Here is a 22,186-nt window from a genome sequence, read left to right as displayed (position 1 = left end):
AGTTGGCTGGGCATCAGTAACTACCCTGCCTCATTGGCTCTCTTATGTCTCACCCTCCCACCTCTACCCCACTTCAGCGATACCTGTTGCAAGGAGAAAACGCTGAAGCAGCACTCTCAGCTGGCTTCTCTCAGAAGCCTTGTAGGGCATAGTGTTCCCTCCATGGCCCACCTGGTCTTGGGAAAGTGAGCTGCAGACAGGCAGAGCTCAGGTCTGACCTGAAGCTTCCCTTGCGCTGAAGCCTCTGCAGTCAGTTCTGACACCTCCTGTGACCTCTACACTGGGTAGGGTCAAGACTCTAATGACATGTGAGATGACCCAGAACCCCACTGAAGATGGAAAAGCCTTGGCAAAAATGGCCCATTAGCTTCAGGCCCTCTGAACTGAGGGCTCAGCAAGACCAAGTATGAGCAGAGGTTTGAGGGAGAAGGGCCTGTTCTATCCACAGAAGGGTCAGGATCACATCCAGTGTGCCCCGTAAATCCCAAGCCAAGCAGAGGGCAGCTCTGATGCTGTACCATCTGCTGTGGATATCATTACCCAAAGGGGAGTACCTCGAACAGCCAGCCTCCAATGCCCATGGAGCCAGGCCTGGTTGGGATGGAGTATAGATTTAGAACTATGAAAGAAAGCATTCTGAGTTTGAGGGATTTAGGTTCTAGGATTTCTCACCCCTGAGACCTCTGCAAGGCATCTCTAGGCCTCCTCCAATTCCCTCCCTGACCACACACACACACCTTCACACTATCTTCAAATCCTGGGAAGTCTCAGCTGTTGGGGCAGTTTCTGCTCCTCAGTTTTGGGGACAAGCCTTGCCTAGTACAAATCTAGCCCTTGAGCCCTGAGACCTTGGTGGTGTAAAACTGGTGGCAAGGTAGCAACCACAGGCTAGAACCAAACCCAGGACTTGGGCTGATGCCCTGTTAGGGGTTTTAGGATTGGTGAGGGCACCACAGCTTTGCCCGACCTGCACAGCCCCCTTCCCTCCTGCACTATGGATGGAAGCCAAGGACTTCCTCAGACCCCCACTGGTTGCCTGGCTACACTGGGCACTGGGCTGGATGATGTGCTGTTTGAAAGGACAGCATACTCAGGAGATTTCAGTGGGACTGATTTCTTGGCTGCTGTGTATTTGGGGGATGGAGGTTGGGGAGAGAGGTAGAAACCTGCTGCCTCTTAAACCACCCTGTATAAAATCTGCAATACAGCTTTTCCATGTACCTGTGCCTGAAATGTCTGCAATAAAGAGGTGTTTGTAAACTATGGTTCCTTTCTTTTTGCCTGAGGGTGCCAGGTCATGCAGGGGGATGCTGGGAGACATTAGGGAACAATGTGATGTTTGTGGTGGGACCATCTCCTCTGCCCTTGCAATTCCTGGGTCCGTGACTTAACGGGTCCCCTCAGGTCTTGGGTTACACTGACCCACTTCCCAAAGGGGAAACCGAGGCTCCTGCCAATTCAGCTTGTTCCTGGGGCATCTGAGGGATTCAGCTTGGGCAACCAAATTGACCCGGTCCTAGGCCCACCATGAGCCCATGCTTTGGGAGTGGACATGGACGGGGCGGGATATCCTGAGGCAAGTAGGGCGCTTTGGGCGGTCCAGTAGGTGGACGTTTGCTCTACCTCAGCCTCGAGGAACTCCCCAGACCCTACTAGCGCAGGGGCGGGACCGCAATAGGGGCGGGCTCCGGGAGGGGCGAAGCGTCCGACTCCCAGCCCGGAACCTTTCTTCTCCGCTCCGCTCAGGTTCCGGGAGCCGAGTCTGGGGCGGGCCGGAAGTGGAGGCAGTCGGTGGGGTTGGCGGGGCTCAGGGAACGCGGCGCGGGCGGTGGTTTGCGAGCTTAGGTTGGACCGAGTGTAGTGACTGGTCCCACTGTCTGGTCCTGGCGGGGCTGTGCTCAGCTGGACGGTGCGCGGCGGCGGCGAACGAACGCGGCGCGGACCCGGGCGCCCGCGGCTGGGCCCATGGCCTCCTCCTGCGCGAGCATCGACATCGAGGACGCCACGCAGCACCTGCGGGACATCCTCAAGCTGGACCGGCCCGCGGGGGGTGAGCCGGAACGGTGGGGGTGGGTCCTTGGTGAGCGGGCAGAAGGGCGATGCGGGCCTCGGCCACCCTCATGGCCCTCGGGTCACTCAGGACCGGCTCTGCATCCTCCCGGCTGGTGAGGGCAGACGAGGGTCGGAGCGGCAGATCCCTGAGCGTGCTTGCTGAAGGGCGCAGACCCCTGGGTGCGATCCTTCCCCATCCCGGAGCCGGGCCGTTCTGCCTCGTCCTTCAGCGTCTCGGCTGAAGGTGAGGCACCTTCTCTGAGTTCGCAGAGCCCACCAAGTGTCCTGGTCGCAACGTCTCTAGTGTTCCTGGAACTGGCCCGGGTTCCCTACCCTTTTGCCACAGTTCAGAGGCCTAGTCTGGGCTCTGTATGCGGAGTTCTGGGTCTAGACCTAGGCGCTGTGCTGAAGAGCCGCTGATCTCCCTGTGCAACTTGCCCTTCCTTCTGGAATACAGACTCTAGGCATGCGGTTCTGAAACTGATTTTCAGGAGGAAGGTGACCAACCCCAATTCTGTGTCCTCTTTGGGATTAAGGCAAATCACAGACTGCACAGTCCTGATTGGATTAGGCTACAAACATCTGCAAGCCCTAGTTTACGTCGATTCGTTTAAACTTTTCTTGGGTTTGCAGTGGTACCTCAGAGCTGCTCCTGCCCTCAGTGAGCTTCTAGGACACAGAGCTAACAAGGTGTAATATAATGCTCTTCTCATTGAAAGAGATAAGTGTTTGGCCCTGTGATGGGGATAGGGTGGGTGGGGTGGGGGCTGGAGAATGCCTGAGAACAGATCTGAGAGAAGAGCAGTGTTTAGGCTAGGTCTTGTAATATGGAGAGGGGCTTGGGTGTCAGGAAAGACATTCTGCAAAGAGGAAATAGCATATGTGAAAGTACCAAAGTTTCATGGCAGGTTCAGGGACCTGTGAAATGTTGTAGTGGTTGAGAGAATGGCTGGTAATGGTGGTGTGGATGTGCAGTGGCCAGAGCTGAGAATTGGTGTTTCCTCAGACCCTGTTCTGAAACCTGCTGGAAGGCCCAAACTGGCTCCCTTTGGAAGCAGGCACTGGTGCTCACTCCTGGGTTTAGCTAACCTCTAATCTCTGAGAAAATCTATCTGCTGCCTGGAACCACCAAGCCCTTTTCCCCAGGCCTGGAGTGTGTGCTCCCTGGACGCATGAGCTTGGCCTGGCCCTCTCATGCTTATTAGCTGCTAGCAGACTAGTCTTCACAAAGGTTTGGTAGAGCCTGGCATGGGTAACATGTAGCTTGTTTGTTTGTCCTCATGGTAGCCTGCCTGGAAGGGAGAGTGGTCAGCTTACCCCTGAGCAGCTAAGGTGGCTCTGATGCAAGTGAGGTGGCCTGTAGTCTTTCCTCTTAACTCTTTGCTTATTGATGGGTACTTGATTCCCCTGTTTGCCAAGTAGCCCTTGCTTGTCTCCTCTCACTGGAGGACCATGTGAGACTGCAGGCTGTTTTGTGACTAGAAACTTGTCATATTCCTTGAATATGAGGCCCTACTCTCCTTGCTACCTGGGAGTTTTGGAGTAGTGTCTGAACCTATGAGGGTGCTTGAAACACAGCCAATGGTAAACAACTGAAAGGCTGTCTTTCCTGATTACACACCCTACCCCATAATTTCTCTACTCTTTGTCCAACTCCTTCATGTCCATTTCTCCAGGGTGGCTTCTTCTGAGCCATTTCCGTGTCAGGCAGTCTCCTTTCTTTCTTATTTCCACATCTTATCATGTCTTTCCATGCCTTAGAAGCCCACCCTCTCTTCTCCAACCCCTCCACTACTTTGGTGTAGGTCCTGGTATCTCCCACCTGGATTCTCAACTATCCTGCATGCTACTTTAGAGCAGTCAGTCCTCTGGCCATAGCAGATCATGTCACTTTCCCATTTAAAACTTTTGTGGCTCTCATTACCACAGGGAAAATCTAAGCACCCCAGCCTCATACCTAAGACCTCTGCAGCCTTGTTTTCCCTCCATCCTTCCCATGTTTGTGTGTTCTAGCCACGCTGGCTCTGGTGGCACCTCCTCTGTAAAGTCTGTCCTGACCCTTCCCATGCCCTCCTTCAAGTACACAGAGTCCCTCTGTACTGACCCAGGCATGAGTATTAATTGGACTCAGAGCATTCTTATACCCTTCCTCCAGGTAGAAGAGCCTCATGCTCATCCTTGGTCCTAGCATGCATTGGGTTCACCATCAGTGTTTATGGAATAAAGGTTGAACAAAGGGCCCTCCTCCCCACTGACAAGCTTTGTTGAGTGTTCCTAGAGCACCTCATGGTTCTTGAATGAAGCTCTGCAGGAGGAGAGGCCAGTGGGCAGGTGGAATAACTTCATCAGAGTGGCCCTTTCTGTCTCTAGGTCCCAGTGCAGAGAGCCAGCGACCATCTAATGCCTACAATGGAGATCTCAATGGGCTCCTGGTCCCAGACCCCCTCTGCTCAGGTGATGGTACTTCAACAAACAAGCCTGGTCTCCGAGCCATGCCACCTATTAACCTGCAGGAAAAGCAGGTCATGTGAGTGTCTGGGAGATGGCAGTGGTGGTGATGGGGTCTTTGAGGCATTTGTGAACTAAAGGCATAAGGTGAGGGGAGAGGGTCCAGCAGCCTCTGCTCCTTCCCCACTAGATGACCTGGGGTGGAACACTTAACCACACTGAGTTTGCACTAGGATGAGGGGCAACGACAAGCTCAAGGGCCTGGTCTGGATCTGAAGTTTGGGCACCTGGTTTAGCATGGAAGTAGGGCCATTCCCAAGGAGGGAGGTGAGCAAGGGAAGCTGTAGGTTTGGGGACCAGTGAACCAGGCAGAGTTGGGCATCTGGGACTTTACACTTTCACCAGAGTGTCTGTATCTTCTCCCCCCAACCCTGCCTATCGAGACTTTGGGTGGACAAGAGTCACGCTGTGCACCCCTCCCCACAGCTGCCTCTTAGGAGACGACAGTTCCACCTGCATCGGGATTTTGGCCAAGGAGGTGGAGATTGTGGCCAGCAGTGACTCTAGCATCTCGAGCAAGGCACGGGGGAGCAACAAGGTGGGCACCAGGATATCATGGCATGTATAATGGATGGGGCATACTTAGGCTGTCCCTCCCCCATTCCATGCTGCCAGTACCGTTGGGGACTATCCTGACAGACAGGTAGTGTATCCCAGTCTCAGGAAGCCGGGTTGGCTGCCATTCTCTGTGGGAATCTGGCCCCAAGAGTTGTGAATGGGTGGCTGGGCCTGCGCATATGGCCTCTACTGTCCCCAGGCATGCTGGGGGCTACCTCAGCTCCAGGAAAGCTGCCCCAGCCCTCGACTTCTATGACCTGCCTCACTCTTGGTTCTCAGGTGAAAATCCAGCCCGTTGCCAAGTATGACTGGGAGCAGAAATACTACTATGGCAACCTGATTGCTGTGTCCAACTCTTTCTTGGCCTATGCTATTCGGGGTGAGTAGGCACAGTACGGAGGAGGGAGGTGTTCTGCTAGTAGCCCCAGAGATGCAGCTCTACTGTCCGGTCACTCAGCCCACTCAGACCGTAGAGGTATAATGGAAGGCTTGTCTGTGCTGGTCCCAGCTCTGCCAGGCCTTCTGGAGCCGAGTGAGAAAACAGAGCTTGAGACTGGTAGTGGCAGAGAGGCAGGCAAGGGCAGGGCTTCTCTGCTGCTGCCTGGGCCTAGATACTTATTCATGGCCTACCGCTCTCCTGATTCTAGCTGCCAACAACGGCTCAGCGATGGTACGGGTGATCAGTGTCAGCACTTCAGAGAGGACCCTGCTCAAAGGCTTCACAGGCAGCGTGGCTGATCTGGCCTTTGCACACCTCAATTCCCCACAGCTGGCCTGCCTGGATGAGGCAGGCAACCTGTTTGTGTGGCGCTTGGCCCTGGTTAATGGCAAAATTCAGTATCCTTTCCCAGGGTGGGATGGGGGACTGAAGAAAAGTGGGCGGAGCTGGGTCTGCCAGACATACCTCATTATCCACCTGCCTAGCCCTTAACACCCTGCTCAGAGAAGAGATCTTGGTCCATATCCGACAGCCAGAGGGCACTCCACTGAACCACTTCCGCAGGATCATCTGGTGCCCCTTCATCCCCGAAGAGAGTGAGGACTGCTGTGAGGAGGGCAGCCCAACGGTGGCCCTGTTGCATGAGGACCGGGTGAGGGGGCTGGGTATGGGGGGAGAGGAGGGGACCAAGTAGCAATGGTGTAGTCATGGGCTGAACGCTCACCTCCCTGTACCTGCCAGGCTGAGGTATGGGACCTGGACATGCTCCGCTCCAACCACAGCACCTGGCCCGTGGATGTCAGCCAGATCAAGCAGGGCTTCATCGTGGTAAAAGGCCACAGCACAGTAAGCCTGCAGCTGACTGCCTTTCCTGCCCTCCTCTCCCCACCGCTTTATGTCCCTCATCTATTCCCTGTTCCCACAGCTGCCCAGATAGCTTTCTAGCACTCTGCCATGGGAACTTGGAGCACAGAGGGACCCGTCTCCTGTAGCGCTCACACCTAACCATGCACCCCATGGATCTGGTCTTCTCTACAGCACCCTGCCCCCATTAATTGTCTTTCATACAAACATGCAGATCCGCTTTGGGTCAGCCTAGCTCACTGCCATCCTCACCTGAGGAGGACTTGCTCCCACCTCTAGTCAGGTGGCAAAGCAAGGCTTTTTGGGTTCTTCCCAGTGCCTAAGTGAAGGGGCCCTCTCACCTGATGGGACTGTCCTGGCTACCGCAAGTCATGATGGCTTCGTCAAGTTCTGGCAGATTTACATTGAGGGGCAGGATGAGCCAAGGTAAGGCGGAGCCTGAGGGCCTGGGCTCCCCCAGGTAGGAGATCAGATCACCCACTCAGGCCACTCATATACCTGCCTGCAGGTGTTTGCACGAGTGGAAGCCTCACGATGGGAGGCCCCTCTCCTGCCTCCTGTTCTGTGACAACCACAAGAAACAGGATCCTGAGTGAGTGAGTGGGCAGGCAGGCGGGTGGTGGGCTGGACTTTGGGCTCCCAGCAGGGGCCCAGCCAGCCACTCAGTGCCTTGTTGCTTTGCAGGGTCCCTTTCTGGAGGTTCCTCATTACTGGCGCTGACCAGAATCGGGAGCTGAAGATGTGGTGCACGGTGTCCTGGACCTGCCTGCAGACCATTCGGTAAGCAGGGGCTGTGGGGCTGGGCAGGGGCAGGGTTGGGTTCCTTCCACCCTCTCAGTCTCATTCATCCTGCCTCGTGGCGCCCCCCTCCAGCTTCTCCCCAGATATCTTCAGCTCAGTGAGTGTGCCCCCCAGCCTCAAGGTTTGCCTGGACCTCTCAGCAGAATACCTGATTCTCAGCGATGTGCAACGGAAGGTGGGCTGCAGTGGGGACACTCTGGGCAGAGCTGACAGCGTCAGGGAGGACAAGGGTGTGTGTGGCACATCCACAGCTTCCCAGCCCCTGAGCTCAGCTGTGAACTCGCTTCCTGTGCAGGTCCTCTACGTGATGGAACTGCTGCAGAACCAGGAGGAGGGCCGTGCCTGCTTCAGCTCCATCTCTGAGTTCCTGCTCACCCACCCTGTGCTGAGCTTCGGTATCCAGGTTGTGAGTCGCTGCCGGCTGCGGCACACTGAGGTGCTGCCAGCCGAGGAGGAGAATGACAGCCTAGGGGCTGGTGAGCTCCTCAGGGTCAGGGATGTGTGTTGGGATGTAGGGGAGTGCTGAGGCACAGAGGGCCAGGGGCTTAGTCGTCCACATTGTCCTTGCAGATGGGACCCACGGAGTTGGTGCCATGGAGTCTGCAGCCGGTGTGCTCATCAAGCTCTTTTGTGTGCACACTAAGTGAGTGTGCTGGGGAGGCCCGCCTGTGCCCTGTCTGTGCCCCTCCCTACCCTGCTGACACTGACTCTCATATTCTCCCCCTGCTCTCCCTGCAGGGCATTGCAAGATGTACAGATCCGTTTCCAACCACAGCTGAACCCTGACGTGGTGGCCCCGCTCCCCACACACCCTGCCCATGAGGACTTTGGTGAGTTGGGGGTGAGAGGAAAGCAGGTTCTCACTGGGGTCTGAAATCTGACTCAAGTGGCAGCTTTTCCCACAGCATTTGGAGAGTCTCGACCAGAACTGGCTTCTGAGGGCCTGGGATCGGCCACTCACGGCTCCCAGCCTGACCTCCGACGCATCGTGGAGCTGCCTGCACCTGCCGACTTCCTCAGTCTGAGCAGTGAGACCAAGCCCAAGCTGATGACACCTGATGCCTTCATGACACCTAGTACCTCCCTGCAGCAGGTATGCTGCGGGAGGAGTGTGGGGCGCAGGGAGGGAGGCCCTGGGAGTGCCCCCCACAGCCACAGCCCTCGTTCTCCGCATCTCCCCAGATCGCTGCATCTCCCAGTAGCAGCAGCAGCAGCAGCAGCAGTTCCTCTCTTACAGCGGTGTCTGCCATGAGCAGTACTTCGGCCGTGGACCCCTCTTTGCCCAGGTGAAATGAGGGTCAGAGTTAGGGCGTGGCAGGGGCTGGTGCCAGGTGATGCCAGGCTCTGGCTGCTTACACTTCATCCTTCCTGCCACCAGGCCACCTGAGGAGCTGACCTTGAGCCCCAAGCTACAGCTGGATGGCGGTCTGACAATGAGCAGCAGCAGCAGCCTGCAGGCAAGCCCGCGTAGCCTCCTGCCTGGCCTGCTCCCAAGTCCGGCCGACAAATTGCCTCCCAAAGGGCCCGGGCAGGTGCGTGTGTGGGTGTGTGTGAAGTGCAGTGTAGCAGGTATATGGGAGTGGGAAGGCCGGCGGCAGTCTCCTCCCACAGCACCCTGTCTTCTGGTCCTGCTCTTCCTCAGGTGGTCCATGTTTCCCCTGAGGGTATTTCAGCCCCCGGTGTCCCTGGAGGGCAGATCCTCAGCCTTTCCATCCCCACCTCCTCTCCTCCTGGGCTGCGGCCATTTTTGACCTTCCTCCCCCTTCCCCATTGTCCCATCTCTCATCACTACACACACCAGTGCTTCGTCTCTGTACTCCTTTTACTCCTACTTCCCACCACCTAAGTTCCCACCTTTGGCCCACCTCAGGTGCCTACTGCTGCCTCTACACTATCCCTGGAGCTTCAGGAAGTGGAGCCCCTGGGGCTACCCCAGGCTTCCCCCAGCCGCACCCGCTCCCCCGATGTTATCTCCTCAGCTTCCACTGCCCTGTCCCAGGATATCCCTGAGATCGCATCTGAGGCACTGTCCCGTGGCTTTGGCTCCTCTGCTCCTGAGGGCCTGGAGCCGGACAGTATGGCCTCAGCTGCTTCAGCACTACACCTGCTGTCTCCACGGCCCCGGCCGGGACCCGAGCTTGGCCCCCAGCTTAGCCTGGATGGAGGCCCTGGGGATGGGGATCGGCATAGTACCCCTTCCCTCCTGGAGGCAGCCTTGACCCAGGAGGCCACGGCCCCTGACAGTCAGGTCTGGCCTACGGCACCAGACATTACTCGTGAGACCTGCAGCAGCCTGGCAGAGAGGTGAGGAGCTTAGGAGGGGGGAAATGTGCTGATGGTAGGGGCTTCAGATAGAATCATCCATTGCTGAGTTGGCCTGTCCCCCCAGCCCCCGGAATGGCCTCCAGGAAAAGCACAAGAGCCTGGCCTTTCACCGACCACCTTATCACCTGCTGCAGCAACACGACAGTCAGGACGCCAGTGCCGAGCAAAGGTAGGCACCACCCCGCACCGTTCCTCTCACAGGGAGGGCCAACAAGTGGGTAGGTGCCTATTTCTCTCCTTGCCCTTCCCACAGTGACCACGATGACGAGGTGGCCAGCCTGGCCTCTGCTGCAGGGGGCTTTGGCACCAGAGTTCCCACTCCACGTCTTCCTGCCAAGGACTGGAAGACCAAAGGATCCCCTCGGGCCTCACCCAAGCTCAAGCGAAAGGGCAAAAAGGATGACGGGTAGGAGGGGTCCTGGGGCCAGGGAGAGGGGTGGTCTTCAGGCTGCCTGCTTGACATGGCCTGAGGCGCTTCTCCTCTATGGCAGGAATTCATCCGTGGGATCCCGGCTCACAGAGCACCAGGTGAGTGAGCAAACCCCTTTCTGCTTCTGGGACTCCTGCCTGTAGGGGTTGGGTAGGGTCCAAGCCTTCCCCTGGTCTGGTGTGTGGGGATGGGCGGGGTGGGCATCATGTGACTGTTGGTGTTCCTGACAGGTGGCAGAGGGCCCTGAGGACTGGCCAGCACTAATTTGGCAACAGCAGAGAGAGCTGGCGCAGCTTCGGCACAGCCAAGAAGAGCTGCTACAGCGTCTGTGCACCCAACTTGAAGGCCTGCAGAGCACTGTCACGGGCCACGTAGAACGTGCCCTAGAGTCACGGCACGAGCAGGAGCGTATCCTTGTGGGCAGTGGCGCAGCATGGGGTGGCAGCAGCATTCTTGGCCCAGGAAGGGATATGGGACCTGCTGCAGCCCTGTTCCTTAGCTACAATGCAGAGCGGCGACTGGAGCGGGCACTGGCCGAGGGACAGCAGCGTGGTGGGCAGCTGCAGGAGCAGCTGACGCAACAGCTGTCCCAAGCACTATCTTCAGCTGTGGCTGGGCGGCTGGAGCGCAGCATACGGGATGAGATCAAGAAGACAGTTCCTCCATGTGAGTTTTGCATGGAGACTTTTTCTGGGTGGGCCAGATGGGAGTGGGGCCCCCCACCTGTCAAGCTTCCTCTCATGGCTCTACCTTTCCCTCCTCACCCTGTCCCAGGTGTATCTAGGAGTCTGGAGCCCGTGGCAGGCCAACTGAGCAACTCAGTGGCCACCAAACTCACAGCCGTGGAGGGTAGCATGAAAGAGAATATCTCCAAGCTGCTGAAGTCCAAGGTGCTGTGGGGCCCAAGATGAGGGAGGTTGGTGGTTGGCGGGCTTGGGCTCAGCTTTCAACTCAGCCCCTTCTTCCACCCCCAGAACTTAACAGATGCCATTGCCCGAGCAGCTGCAGACACGTTACAGGGGCCAATGCAGGCCGCCTACCGTGAAGCCTTCCAGAGCGTGGTACTGCCCGCCTTCGAGAAGAGCTGCCAGGCCATGTTCCAGCAGATCAATGATAGCTTCCGACTGGGCACGCAGGAATGTGAGTAGGGTCATATGCCCCAAGAGGGAAAGGGCTATCATCTTCTCCCTACCATCCCTCTCATGGCCCCCATGGTCACTTCGCAGACTTGCAGCAGCTGGAGAGCCACATGAAGAGCCGAAAGGCACGAGAACAGGAGGCGCGGGAGCCCGTGCTGGCCCAGCTGCGGGGCCTGGTCAGCACACTGCAGGGGGCCACTGAGCAGATGGCGGCTACCGTGTCCAGCAGCGTTCGGGCTGAGGTGCAGCACCAGCTGCACGTGGCTGTGGGCAGGTGTGTGGGCAGGGCACTGAGCTAGGTGGTGGGTTTGGAAAGGGCCAGACCCAACTGTCTGTTAGCCTCATCTCCCTCACTTGCCTTTGCAGCCTGCAAGAGGCAATTTTAGCACAGGTGCAGCGCATTGTTAAGGGTGAGGTGAGTGTGGCACTCAAGGAGCAGCAGGCTGCCGTCACCTCTAGCATCATGCAGGCCATGCGCTCAGCCGCTGGCACACCTGTCCCTGCCACCCACCTCGACTGCCAAGCCCAGCAAGCCCATATCCTGCAGCTGCTGCAGCAGGGCCACCTCAATCAGGCCTTCCAGCAGGTAAGCCGGGCACTAAGCCCAGATAGAGTCAGGAGCCTCCTGACAAGGCCCACACATCATACATTCCACTCTACCCATCAGGCTTCGGGTGGTCTGGCCTCAGCAGACTCTTTGGTTCTCTTTGGCCTCCAGGGCATTTCCCTTGCTTTTCCCTCTGTCTGGACCCTAGATCCCTTTCTTCCTACCTCAGTCTACCTTGTTTCAGAACCACCCTTCTCAGGAAACCTTTCCTGATTCCCTAGAGTAACAACACAGCCCTACAGTGCTCTCTCTGGGCCCCAAAGCATCCCCCTCAGGATGCCCTACTCTGGTCATCCTCTCCCAGGCCACATAGCCGACAAGCAGGCATTCCATCCTGACATTAGCTATTAACTCTTTTCTCTACTCAGGCCCTGACAGCTGCCGACCTGAACCTGGTGCTGTACGTGTGTGAAACTGTGGACCCAGGCCAGGTTTTTGGGCAGCCACCTTGCCCCCTCTCCCAGCCTGTACTCCTTTCACTCATCCAGCAACTGGCCTCTGACCTTGGCACTCGAACTGACCTCAAGCTCAGGTGAGTGGGCATAGTCAGGGACTAGGGCTGTGGTGAAGGGCGGGAGCAGTTCAAGGCAGAGACTCCCACTTCTGCCTGACTCCCTTCCTTAATTTTCTCCACCAATCCCCTCTGCCCCCACCCATCTCAGGCTTTGAGGCCTCCATTATCAGCCTCTGGGCCTCATTGCCACCAGGGGGCACTCCTCTCTGCTGGAGGCCACCTGTAGCCTGTTCTTTTCCTAAACCCCCAGCTACCTGGAAGAGGCTGTGATGCACCTGGACCACAGTGACCCCATCACTCGGGACCACATGGGCTCTGTCATGGCCCAGGTGCGCCAGAAGCTCTTCCAGTTCCTGCAGGCGGAGCCACACAACTCACTTGGCAAAGCGGCCCGGCGTCTCAGCCTCATGCTGCACGGCCTTATGACCCCCAGCCTCCCTTAGCTAAGTCTGCCTTGCCCAGGATGGGGTGGCACTGAAGGTCAGCAGACAGGCCTAGGCCAAAGCAAGGTCATGTCTGCCCTTTACCTGCTCAGGCTCCCACCTCTGGCGTGTTTGATGGGGATAGCACTGGCTATGGTCTATAGGTTGTGGTAGCCAGCAGGTTTAGGCTGGGCCCAGGGTGGGTATTGTGCCTTCTTGGGCTCTGCCATGCCTGGAGCATGACCCCTGAGATTATGACACCACTTTAGTTGAATTTTCCATGCTCCTTTTTACCACCAATTTGGTTCTTTTTGTTTTTGAGAAACATTGAGAAATTCAATTAAATGCTTTTGGAATAAAATGGAGTAATGTGTGCTTTTCGTATGTCTTTGGCATGACTTTGATAACTGCCCTTTGTTACCTGCCCCCTCTCCTGGAGCTCTGTCTAGGCCAACCCACCCCAGGGCCCTGGATACCCACCCTCATCTGCCCAACTGCCTTCCCAGATCTCCGCTCTCCATCTCTGAGGGAAGGCAAGGGCCCTGGGATCAGCTCAGCACCACCCCGTGCCCCTGGGTTCTCCTCTCTGGAGTCCCTCCCTTCTCCTTTGCCTATCTGAACTGGGGGCGGGGCTGCTGGCTGGTTTGAGCTCCACCCTCACCCCCCATCCAATCACAGTTCCTCCTTCTGGGGGCTGGGCCGAAGGGCTGCACTCCAAGCTGCTAGCTTTGGCACTAGGCTCCCAGCCCGGGGGGGATGATGTGCTGCCGCTTCTGTCACCGCTGGCAACCGCCCTGTGCACTGGGGCTGTTGCTGCTGCTGCTGCCGCCCCTTGGTGAGTGCCGGCGTGCTGGACCCAGCCCAGTCCGCGCACCCCCTCCCCAGGCTGGGTGTAGGTTGTGTGGGAGCTGAGGCACAGCCTTCCTGAGCGCTGAGAGTCAGGGTGGAGAGGAGGTGAGAGGGCTCCAGGGAGGGAATGTGTGCCAGTGGCTTCAGGATGTAAAGTGAGGGTGGGAACTGAACCCTAGTTTCGGAGGGAAGAACCCACAAATTCCACAGTCCCCATCCTGATAAGGGGAGACTTGACCTCTTGCAGGACTCCCAGACCAACCGTGGGATCTCTGAGGTCCTCTCTTAGGGTCGAACCTGAATCCCAACCCCCTCTATTCTGCCCTACCCATCAGAAAACACCTGTCTCTGGGGAGGGGATGGAAAGGCCAAACAAAGATTGTCTAGGCTGCAGAGAAACTGGATGTTGCCAGGGGCCCTGCCTCCCTTCACCATGTCCATACTCCTTCATATGGACCATTCTCACCTGACCTGGGACCCAGAAGCTCGGAAGAAGAGCCAACCCCTGGAACGAGGCTTCTCCTTCCCCCATCCCCACCTATCCTGTCCAGGTCTGCCTAGAAGGGGGCAGAGGCAGGTGGTCCCCAGATGTGCCCCTTAGTTCCCTGGGGCACCCCTTTCACGCTGAGTCACATCCCCAGAACGCTCCCTGGTAAACAAACCCCTGGGGTTTGGCAGCGGGGGTGGGGGGGATGGTGAGGGCGCACCGCCTTATCCTATCAACTATTCTCCACCCCCACCCCCAGTCCTTGTATCTCCCCTGGCAGCAACCACAGCGGGCCCAGGCCGCTGTGACACCATATACCAGGGCTTTGCCGAGTGTCTCATCCGCTTGGGGGACGGCATGGGCCGCGGAGGTGAGCTGGAGAGCGTCTGCAGGTACGGGCAGGCGTGAGGGCAGCAGCCCAACCCCACACCCTTGGGGTCTGAACCTCTTCCCTCCCATTCCAAAGCCCCCTGCCCCACCTAATTCCCCTAACCCCACACCCTTGACAGGTCTTGGAATGATTTCCACACCTGTGCCTCGCGAGTCCTGTTGGGCTGTCCCGAGGAGGCCGCCGCCGTGTGGGAGTCACTACAGCAAGAAGCTCGCCGGGCCCCACACCCAGATAACTTGCACACTCTGTGCGGCACCCCTGTGCGCCTTCAGGAGCGCGGGGCGGGCCCAGAGACCAACCGGGAGACGCTGCGGGCGACAGCGCCAGCACCCACTCTGGGCCCCGAGCCCCCTCTGCTGGCGGCTGCTCTGGCGCTCGCCTGCCTCCTGGGTCCTCTGGCCTAGCCGGTCTGGCCGGGTAGCAGCGCCCCCCGTCTCCAGCCCTGCCCTGGTGGCTGCCGTCGTGGCTCCTCAGAAAGCGCTCGGCTTTCATTAAAGGTATTTATATTTGTACCAAGCTCCTTCCTTTCTTTCCACTGCGGCCCACCTGGCTGGGGTGGAGGCCTCAAGAAGCTGCTCCCCAGGACAAGATGGGCGGGCTGAAGGCCACCATAGGGGACTCAGTCTTTCTCTTCACAAACACTCATTTCCCAGGGGCAATGCAGAGCTTTCCATTGCCAGCAGGTTTCAAGACTGCTGGTGGTGACCCAAGATGTGCGGGAATGCACAACTTTCTCTGTTCTCCCGGGCTGGCATTCCTAGCCCTACCTGCCCCTCCTGTCCTGGCCCCTAGGGGCCATGTGAGGTGAGAGAGTGTCCCCACTCCCACCCTCAGCCAGTCCACCCCCCTCCCCAGGTTCTTTCCAGTTTCCAGGCTCCTGACCATCTCACCTCCTCCTCCCTCTGCTGAACTACCACCTTAGCCTTCAAGACACAGTTCAGATTAAGTACCCTTTCCTCTCCTTCTCTGTGGTCCTGATTCATCTGAGGGGAGCCTGTTCCAGAAGGTGGGGAGCCCCCATTGGAGTCTACATTCAAGTACTTGAGGTGACCTGGAGCTGCAGAAATTGGGGTCACAATGAGGGTTCCTCTGGCCTCATGCTCTCCACAAGCTTGTTCTTTGAGAAGAGGTGTGCAGTGTGAGGTCAGAACAATCCCAGAAGGCTTTCTGGAAGCACAGATGAGTGTGTGATGTGTGAGGAGCCCCAGTTCATCATGGTGGAGAAAAAGAGCAAGAATCAGAACGGGCAGAATCCTGAGGGAAGGAGGAGGCCTCAGGGTGAGACCCTCTATTGATCAGTCATCTACTGTCCCTGCCAGGACCCTCTTCCAAGCCACCACCTCACGACTTGTGTGGGCACTGCCATGGCCTCCTCACTGGCTTCTACTCTCACTCCCTCCACTTTATTCTCCATTTTCTAAATTGAAAAACTGATCCTGATAGTAAACTCCTTTTCATTGTCTATAAGGCCCTATGTAAGCCAGCTATGTTTATATAAAGGACAGTTTATTCAGTCTACTCCTTCAACTCCCCCTCTGTAGTAGCACAGAGGAGTGATCTACCTACTCAGTCCTTGGGTTAAGGGGAGGTGTCAGAGAAGGACCATGATAGAGGGTGATAGGAGGTAAGGATGCAAGACTTACAAGTGGTGGAGGAGAAGTGGGGCTGAGTTGGAGAGGGCTTTACAAGAGGGGCCCAGGCAATCAGCTGGGAGGGGAGGAGGGGTGGGAGTCCAGAACTTGGCAGGCCAGGTTTGCACTAAAGTCCATGCTGGGAGGTTGTTGGCCCTAGGACAGAATCAGGCCTGATAGGACCCTTGATTAGGCTCCAGGGTGACAGGTGCCTCCAGAGACCTCCACCCTACTTTATCATGTAGGAGCCCTACTTCAGCAACGCTTCTCAAACACCCTCCCATTCCAGTTAGCTAAGATGCCTCAGTTAACTCACTCTCTGCCCTGTCTTTTCTCCTGTACTTCATTCACCTGTATTTTCATCCCCACTTCTCTCTCAGCCATTCCTTACCCATCTCACATCACCTGAAGGAGAAGGTTCAGGAAAAAAACCCAGATCCACCCCCTTTGACCACCAGTATCTTCCAGAAGGAAAGGCCAGCCTTTTATTCTTTGTACATCTATTCTCTGTGCTCAGAATAACCTTCCTCATTTCCTCCTGGTGAACTCCTACTTCTTGTTCAGTATCACCTACCGCCTCCCTAACCCTGACTCCATGCTGAATCAGAAGCCTCCTTCAGGTCCACACAGCTCCTGGGCTTTCTTCTGTCTCTGTACGGATAACACTGGTTCACTGGCTTGTTACTGTCTGGGTCTAGGTCAGAATTCCCCACTCTGGATTCCCCAAGTGTCCTCTTTGTGTCTCTAGCACCCAGCCTAAGGCTGGGTATAAACAGTGTACTTGTGGGAGTGTGTGGAGTGAAAAACAGAATTGCTAAATCCTGCATAGGAAGTGTTACAGTCAGCAAAAGCTTGGACTAAAAATGACTTCAGTATGGAGGATGTCTTCTTGGGGCAGCCCTCTTAACCTGAGCATACTATTTGGAGGGATGGTGCTGGGGCTCCAAACCCCAAAAGTCTTCCTAGAGCCACTCTTGGTGGGTGGCCAGGAGCAGGCTGCTTCCAGGAGCAGGGGCTCGATTGTGTTGGCCAGCCATCAAAGGGATTACCATCCTCCTGCCGTGACCTACTTTCCCCTGGTTTTTGCCCCCTAAGTCCCTGCTCTTCCCTGGAATTGAGTGACCTGGAGTGTGTGCAGGGGGGTGGGGTTGGGGACAGAATCTGCTCTCTGGCCAGGGGCTTAAGAGCTTTGTGTGTTTTATCCCAGAGCTGCAGGAAAGGGGTGGGCTGAGAGCCAAGTGGACTGGGCCCTAGACACAGCTGCCCAGGCCAGAGCATCATGATGATGGTGCTTCTCACGTTTGCAGCTCTGCAGACATGGAACAGCTTATTGTTCAGGGGAGAATCTGGGGTTGGATATCCTGAGCCCAGTCCCCTCTGCATCAATATACCTCTTCATCTCAGGGCCCCCGTGTTCTTCACCAGAGCCCAGGCCAGCACCTTCCATAGCAAGGGCTCAATAAATATTTATTGAATTAATTTGCTGAATGTCTGTAAAATAGAGGTGTTGTGTGGGTTTCTAAGCCCCATCAACCCTGGAATTCTATATTATTTTCAACCCTCACAATAACTGTGAGGTCAAGATTATGATCCCCATTATACAGATAAGAAACATGAAGCTGAAGGAAGGGAAGATGTCATGCTTAAGTTCAGTTCACACAACTGTGGAAGTGTCAGAGCTGGGATATGATCCCAAGTTTGCTTGGCCCCTAAGTTCATTCCCTTAAGCATCACACTAGACATATGGAAATAATTTTTTAAGTTTTCTTTTTTCTTTTTATTTATTTTATTTTTGGCTGCGTGGCCTGTGGGATTTTAGTTCCCCGACCAGGGATTGAACCCATGCCCCCTTGCGGTGGAAGCATTAAGTCTTAACCACTGGACCACCAGAGAAGTCCCTAAAGTTTTCTTTTTTAATAAAATCTTTTATGAAGCCCTACTACATAAAACAGACTGTGATATTTTATTGGTGTTAATATATGTTTAGGTTTAAAGTATAACATTAGCTTATACAGTTAAAGACAATTCCATGTATGAAGTAAGGGCTCAATAAAGATTTTAAATGAACAGACTGCAATGAGGAAGATGTATGGAGATTACAATCCCATCATCACTCAAAAGTAGTTGTAGCCGGGTGGTTAAGGTGATGGACTAGAAATCCATTGGGGTTTCCCTGCCCAGGTTCAAATCCTGCCGAACTATGCCACCTTTCCCTTATGGTGATCCCTATTGAGTCACAGCCAGTTGGGGAAGAATGCTGTTGCCGTAAAGAAAGAAACTGGACTGTTCTCCAGCCCTGCTCTTTATGGTTGCCCAGTGAAAGACTCCACTAAGCACGTGGATTGCGCCCCAACAGTAAATATAAGGTAAATAATAAAAATATTATTAAAGAAGGAAAAAAAATCCCCTTATTACTTGAGACATTTATTTCCCCCCCATCTCCACCCCGAATCTGGGTTGATTGTAAAGTTAAGTGAGATAATTCTGACCCTATAGAGGAATTATTAATGGTAACAATTTTTCTTTAATCTACTTGTTTTGCAGTCTCAGGATATACTAAATTTAGTAACAAAAACAACAATAATTAAACTGTTACTCTGAAGTTGGCCCCAAACTAATTTCACCTATTCTCAAGTTAACCATTTGCAACTCCGCTGTGATGGAGGTCAAATTCAACATATCTGAGTGCCTGAATTATTTTAATTTCAGTTAAAAAAAATAGATTTGTTAATTAAATTTATACCGATCCTTTGTGGAGTTCCAGAGGCACTTCCAGAAATCTCCTGAAGTGCACTACGTCCCCAACCACGCACTATATTATTATTTTATTTTTGGCCGCGCCCCGCGGCATGCGGGATCTTAGATCCCCACCAGGGATCGAAACCGTGGCCCCTGCATTGGGAGCGCGGAGTCTTAACCTCTGGATCTCCATGGAAATACCCCAACCTCGCACTATAAAGCGCCCTGCCCCCCAACGTGAATCTTGAAACTTTCTCCCTACTTCCCACGGTGCCTGCCCCAAACCTAGGGTCGAGACACTTGGAGCGACACATAGACTCACCTCCTACTCCCGGAGTGAGCCCGACCCCGCCCTGAAGGCGTTGATTGGCAAGCCACGCTCGGAGCTCCGCCAACCGCGTAGCCCGGCCCTCTCGAGTCCGCCCCTGCCCCGCCCCGTGGGCGGCCCGGATTTGTTTTGGCGTCAAGCGCGCGCTGTGATGACGCCACGACGCTGACGCCTGAGGATGGCTGCGGCGGCGGCGGTGGCGGTGGCCGGGGCTGTGTCCGCGGCCCGGAGAGGGTCAACACAGTCGCCCAGACGCCGAAGACCCCGCCGCCCGCGCGAGGTGAGGCGGCCCGGCCAGGACCGACGGCCCCATGGGCGGGAGGGGCTGACGAGCTGCAGCCACGGTCGCTTCCTGGAACACGGGGCCCGTCCCTGCCCAGCCCGGAGCCCTCGGCCTGTGCCCGCTGCGCCGGGCCCTAGGGGGAGTGGGTAGCAGGCCAGGCGATGGCTGCTTGGGGTCCCTGGTTTCCGAGGCTTGACTGGCCTTGAAACATGCTGCTGCGCTGAGTAGCCCGTCTCTGAGGCCCCAAGGGCCAGGTGGACGTGGTCAGCTGTCCTGCCTGCTGTTCAACCAGTCGACATCGGTGAGGGTGAACCAGCCTGGTTGTCCTCACTACGTTCTCGTGTCTGGCACCTACTCCACACCTCCTCTTTTACGACTGAACGACAGGGTCGGGGGGCAGCTAGTCTCTTCCTTGTTCAGGCTGGGGAAAATCACACCTATGTCCAGCCGGGTCGCCTGCTTTGTAAGCCAGTTATCTCTCTGCTTTTATAAGGGGACGCCCAGCTCCCTCACGCTCACTCCTTCTCCTGAAACTGTGAAGTGATAATTCCCACTTGAAAATCTGAATAAGTCCTTCATTGCCTAAAACTGGCTCCTTGGTACCTGCAGGGTAAAGGCCAAACTTCATAGCAGGGCGTTCAGGGCTCTTCATAATCTGGCATAACCCCGAAGTTAACACCTGGGCACTTCTGTCTCCTGCTTACATAGTTTGTTGTTGGGAGTATGTGCATCTGCCATTAGCTCTGTGTTTTAACACCCTTTCGCTCTAGATATGCAGTTTTCGCAATTTATAATACTCTTCTTTCCCCCCACCCCCACCTCCACCCACCAGTTTGGAAAATTTACATCTGTCCTTTAAAATCCACCTTAGATTTAATTACCTTGGAAAAGCCTCCCTTCACATGTAACCATTGACTCCTCTCTTTCAATTCATGTGACTACTGATGGAGTTTATTGTGTTGTGTCACCTGATGGTTGGCCTGGGGATTGTGTCTTCTGTCTGCATATCAGTGTCTGGCTCTGTGCTTGGCATAAAGTAGGAGCTGAGTCAACTGTGATAGGTTGCTGATTTAAGAATGGATACAGATTCAGCTATACTACTGAGCACATATCAGGGGCCAGGACCTGAGATGAGCACAGCAAATGCGAGTGTCCTGTTTGCACATTCACACGTATGCATGTGGTAGGTGGTGCAGCCTTGTCAACCTGATGGTCTAAAATCTCCTGGGGTGGTTTTTCAAAATACAAATTCAAGAGTCTCATTTTCTGAGATTTTGATGCAGAATATCTGGAATCTGGTAGGAGTCTGTATTTTTTTAAAACTCTCCAGGTGACTTTACTATGCTCCTTGGTTGAAAATCTTTGTCATCACTCCAGGAAACTGTTGTGTCTTTGTCCAGTGGGAAGGGCCAGCTGTGCCTTGTAGCACACAACTGCTGTTGCAGTCTCATTTCCCATCTCTTGGGGAGGCAGGATGATTTGGTGGTTAGAAGTATGGGGTTTGGAATAAGAAAGACTTTGATTCAGTTCTTGACTTTTATGAGATCTTGAGGTTCTTTGAGTCCTAGTTTGCTCATCCCATAATAGGAATAATCATGCCTACTTTATGTGGTTGCAGAGAGGAGTGAGAATGCATATAAGACGCTTAGCACAGTTGGAACTCAGGAAATGGAAGCCACTGTTATTACTAATGGCTGTTCTTCCCAGAGTTCATCCCATGTCAAAAGGGGATCTCATCTTAGTAAGCCTGTTTGCTCTTCAGACTGAGTCTTGATTAGGAAGCTACCTTATGTTATGTGATTTCCTTGAGGTAATTTCTGATCATCAGAGATAGCTCTGACAAAACTGTGCTTCTACTCAGGGCAGTTGCAGTTGGCTATTCCCCTAGAAAAGATGTGGATTGCTGACTCACTGGAGGGCGGGTTTGCTGAATAAGTATGTTGTCCAGGTCTAATTGCAAATCTTGTTAAGTTGTATAAATGAGCTAAGGAAAGTGCAGCTTTCAGGAAACCTGTTTGCCTCTTAACACTGAGCTAGAGCTGAGCCTCACTTGGAATGGAATACCCCAGAAGATCCTAGTGTCTGTGAAATCTGAACTAGATACTGGGGTTCTCTGTCACTCACAAGTTCATTGTTGAGTGAGACTTTGGTTTAGCCGTCTGTTTTTACTTTATAAGTGTGAGCATGTTACTTGGGCAACTTCCATCCTTTCCAGTGCTTCCTGACTGTGTGATGTGAATTGGCTATAGGTGTGCCAAAGTATTGACCCTTAAGCTTTGAGATAGCTGAGAACAGCTGTCTCCATTGGCCCAGGGTGCACAGAGAAAAATTTGAGAAGTACAGCCCTGGAAGAAAGGAAACAATTCCGCTTGTTGAGAGCTGGAGAGAGACTTATTTATTTGAACTTTCTTTTCTTCCAGGAATCTTACTCAGTAAGTATTAAGCCAATTTGTGTTGGCTAGGTCATCACTGAGCTAATTCTTGGTACAGCCCTCTGTTGCCATGGCATCTCATGTGATGCTAAAGTAGAAAAATGTGCTGTTTTCGTTTGCTACAGGAAAATTATCGCAGAGGGACCCCTTCCAGGCTGCCAGCCTTGAAGTGGCCTCACAGGGCATCATAAAAGTAATGGATCAGGGGACTCTTGGTGTGGAGCCATTTGGGCTGTAAGTTCCTTGAGAACAGAGATTATAACTGCCTTCTTTTTGTCTGTCACAGCCCCTGGCAGAGTTCCTGGCCCACAGCAGGAGCTCAGTAAATATTTATGGGTTGAACTTTAGGATTTTGGAAGGAGAACCCCAGGTACATTGCCAGAGGCT

At 54.8% G+C, this 22,186-nt stretch overlaps 3 protein-coding genes and 1 non-coding gene across 8 annotated transcripts in view; all 4 read left to right on the top strand.

The window, feature by feature from the left end:
- Positions 1 to 1,767: 1,767 nt before the first annotated feature.
- Positions 1,768 to 13,039, top strand: EDC4 (enhancer of mRNA decapping 4). Of its 4 annotated transcripts, none has more exons than XM_057534906.1 (29): positions 1,768 to 2,050; positions 4,423 to 4,579; positions 4,987 to 5,098; positions 5,398 to 5,497; positions 5,766 to 5,955; positions 6,062 to 6,209; positions 6,299 to 6,403; positions 6,738 to 6,847; positions 6,930 to 7,013; positions 7,106 to 7,201; positions 7,295 to 7,397; positions 7,518 to 7,698; positions 7,793 to 7,865; positions 7,961 to 8,052; positions 8,128 to 8,315; positions 8,405 to 8,508; positions 8,601 to 8,754; positions 9,093 to 9,526; positions 9,612 to 9,716; positions 9,801 to 9,953; positions 10,039 to 10,075; positions 10,208 to 10,385; positions 10,488 to 10,643; positions 10,752 to 10,867; positions 10,952 to 11,117; positions 11,204 to 11,390; positions 11,483 to 11,702; positions 12,092 to 12,255; positions 12,488 to 13,039. In XM_057534906.1, the coding sequence occupies exons 1-29, from the start codon at positions 1,966 to 1,968 to the stop codon at positions 12,678 to 12,680; spliced, it is 4,191 nt and encodes a 1,396-aa protein (XP_057390889.1). In that variant the 5' UTR covers positions 1,768 to 1,965; the 3' UTR covers positions 12,681 to 13,039. The 4 variants fall into 4 exon arrangements, with proteins under 4 accessions (XP_057390889.1, XP_057390888.1, XP_057390887.1 ...); XM_057534905.1 differs by having other exon boundaries at positions 8,116 to 8,315; XM_057534904.1 differs by having other exon boundaries at positions 10,208 to 10,643.
- A 93-nt stretch (positions 13,040 to 13,132) lies between these two features.
- Positions 13,133 to 14,898, top strand: NRN1L (neuritin 1 like). Its single transcript, XM_007198143.2, has 3 exons — positions 13,133 to 13,494; positions 14,255 to 14,387; positions 14,505 to 14,898. The coding sequence occupies exons 1-3, from the start codon at positions 13,416 to 13,418 to the stop codon at positions 14,788 to 14,790; spliced, it is 498 nt and encodes a 165-aa protein (XP_007198205.1). The 5' UTR covers positions 13,133 to 13,415; the 3' UTR covers positions 14,791 to 14,898.
- Positions 14,899 to 18,137: 3,239 nt separating this feature from the next.
- TRNAS-AGA (transfer RNA serine (anticodon AGA)) lies at positions 18,138 to 18,220 on the top strand. The gene has a single exon. It is a non-coding gene; the product is annotated as a tRNA-Ser (tRNA).
- A 1,009-nt stretch (positions 18,221 to 19,229) lies between these two features.
- The window catches only part of PSKH1 (protein serine kinase H1), a 29,900-nt gene continuing 26,943 nt past the window's right edge, over positions 19,230 to 22,186 (top strand). For both annotated transcript variants that reach the window (XM_057534764.1, XM_057534765.1), the window contains exon 1: positions 19,230 to 19,364. The gene's annotated coding sequence lies outside the window, so the exon portion shown is untranslated. The remainder of the gene's footprint in view (positions 19,365 to 22,186) is intronic.

This window comes from Balaenoptera acutorostrata, chromosome 19, assembly GCF_949987535.1.
Source record: "Balaenoptera acutorostrata chromosome 19, mBalAcu1.1, whole genome shotgun sequence".
In the NCBI taxonomy this organism is placed as follows: Eukaryota; Metazoa; Chordata; class Mammalia; order Artiodactyla; family Balaenopteridae; genus Balaenoptera; species Balaenoptera acutorostrata.
This window is presented reverse-complemented; position numbering and strand designations above follow the sequence as displayed.

Bases quoted from the DNA above. Each gene is read 5' to 3' on its own strand.
- EDC4 (XM_057534903.1), top strand. From the start codon at position 1,966: ATGGCCTCCTCCTGCGCGAGCATCGACATCGAGGACGCCACGCAGCAC. The intron at 8,053-8,115 runs GTGAGTTGGGGG...CTCAAGTGGCAG, and splicing joins CCCTGCCCATGAGGACTTTG to CTTTTCCCACAGCATTTGGA. The intron at 12,256-12,487 runs GTGAGTGGGCAT...CTAAACCCCCAG, and splicing joins CGAACTGACCTCAAGCTCAG to CTACCTGGAAGAGGCTGTGA.
- NRN1L (XM_007198143.2), top strand. From the start codon at position 13,416: ATGATGTGCTGCCGCTTCTGTCACCGCTGGCAACCGCCCTGTGCACTG. The intron at 13,495-14,254 runs GTGAGTGCCGGC...CCCCACCCCCAG, and splicing joins GCTGCTGCTGCCGCCCCTTG to TCCTTGTATCTCCCCTGGCA. The intron at 14,388-14,504 runs GTACGGGCAGGC...CACCCTTGACAG, and splicing joins GAGCTGGAGAGCGTCTGCAG to GTCTTGGAATGATTTCCACA.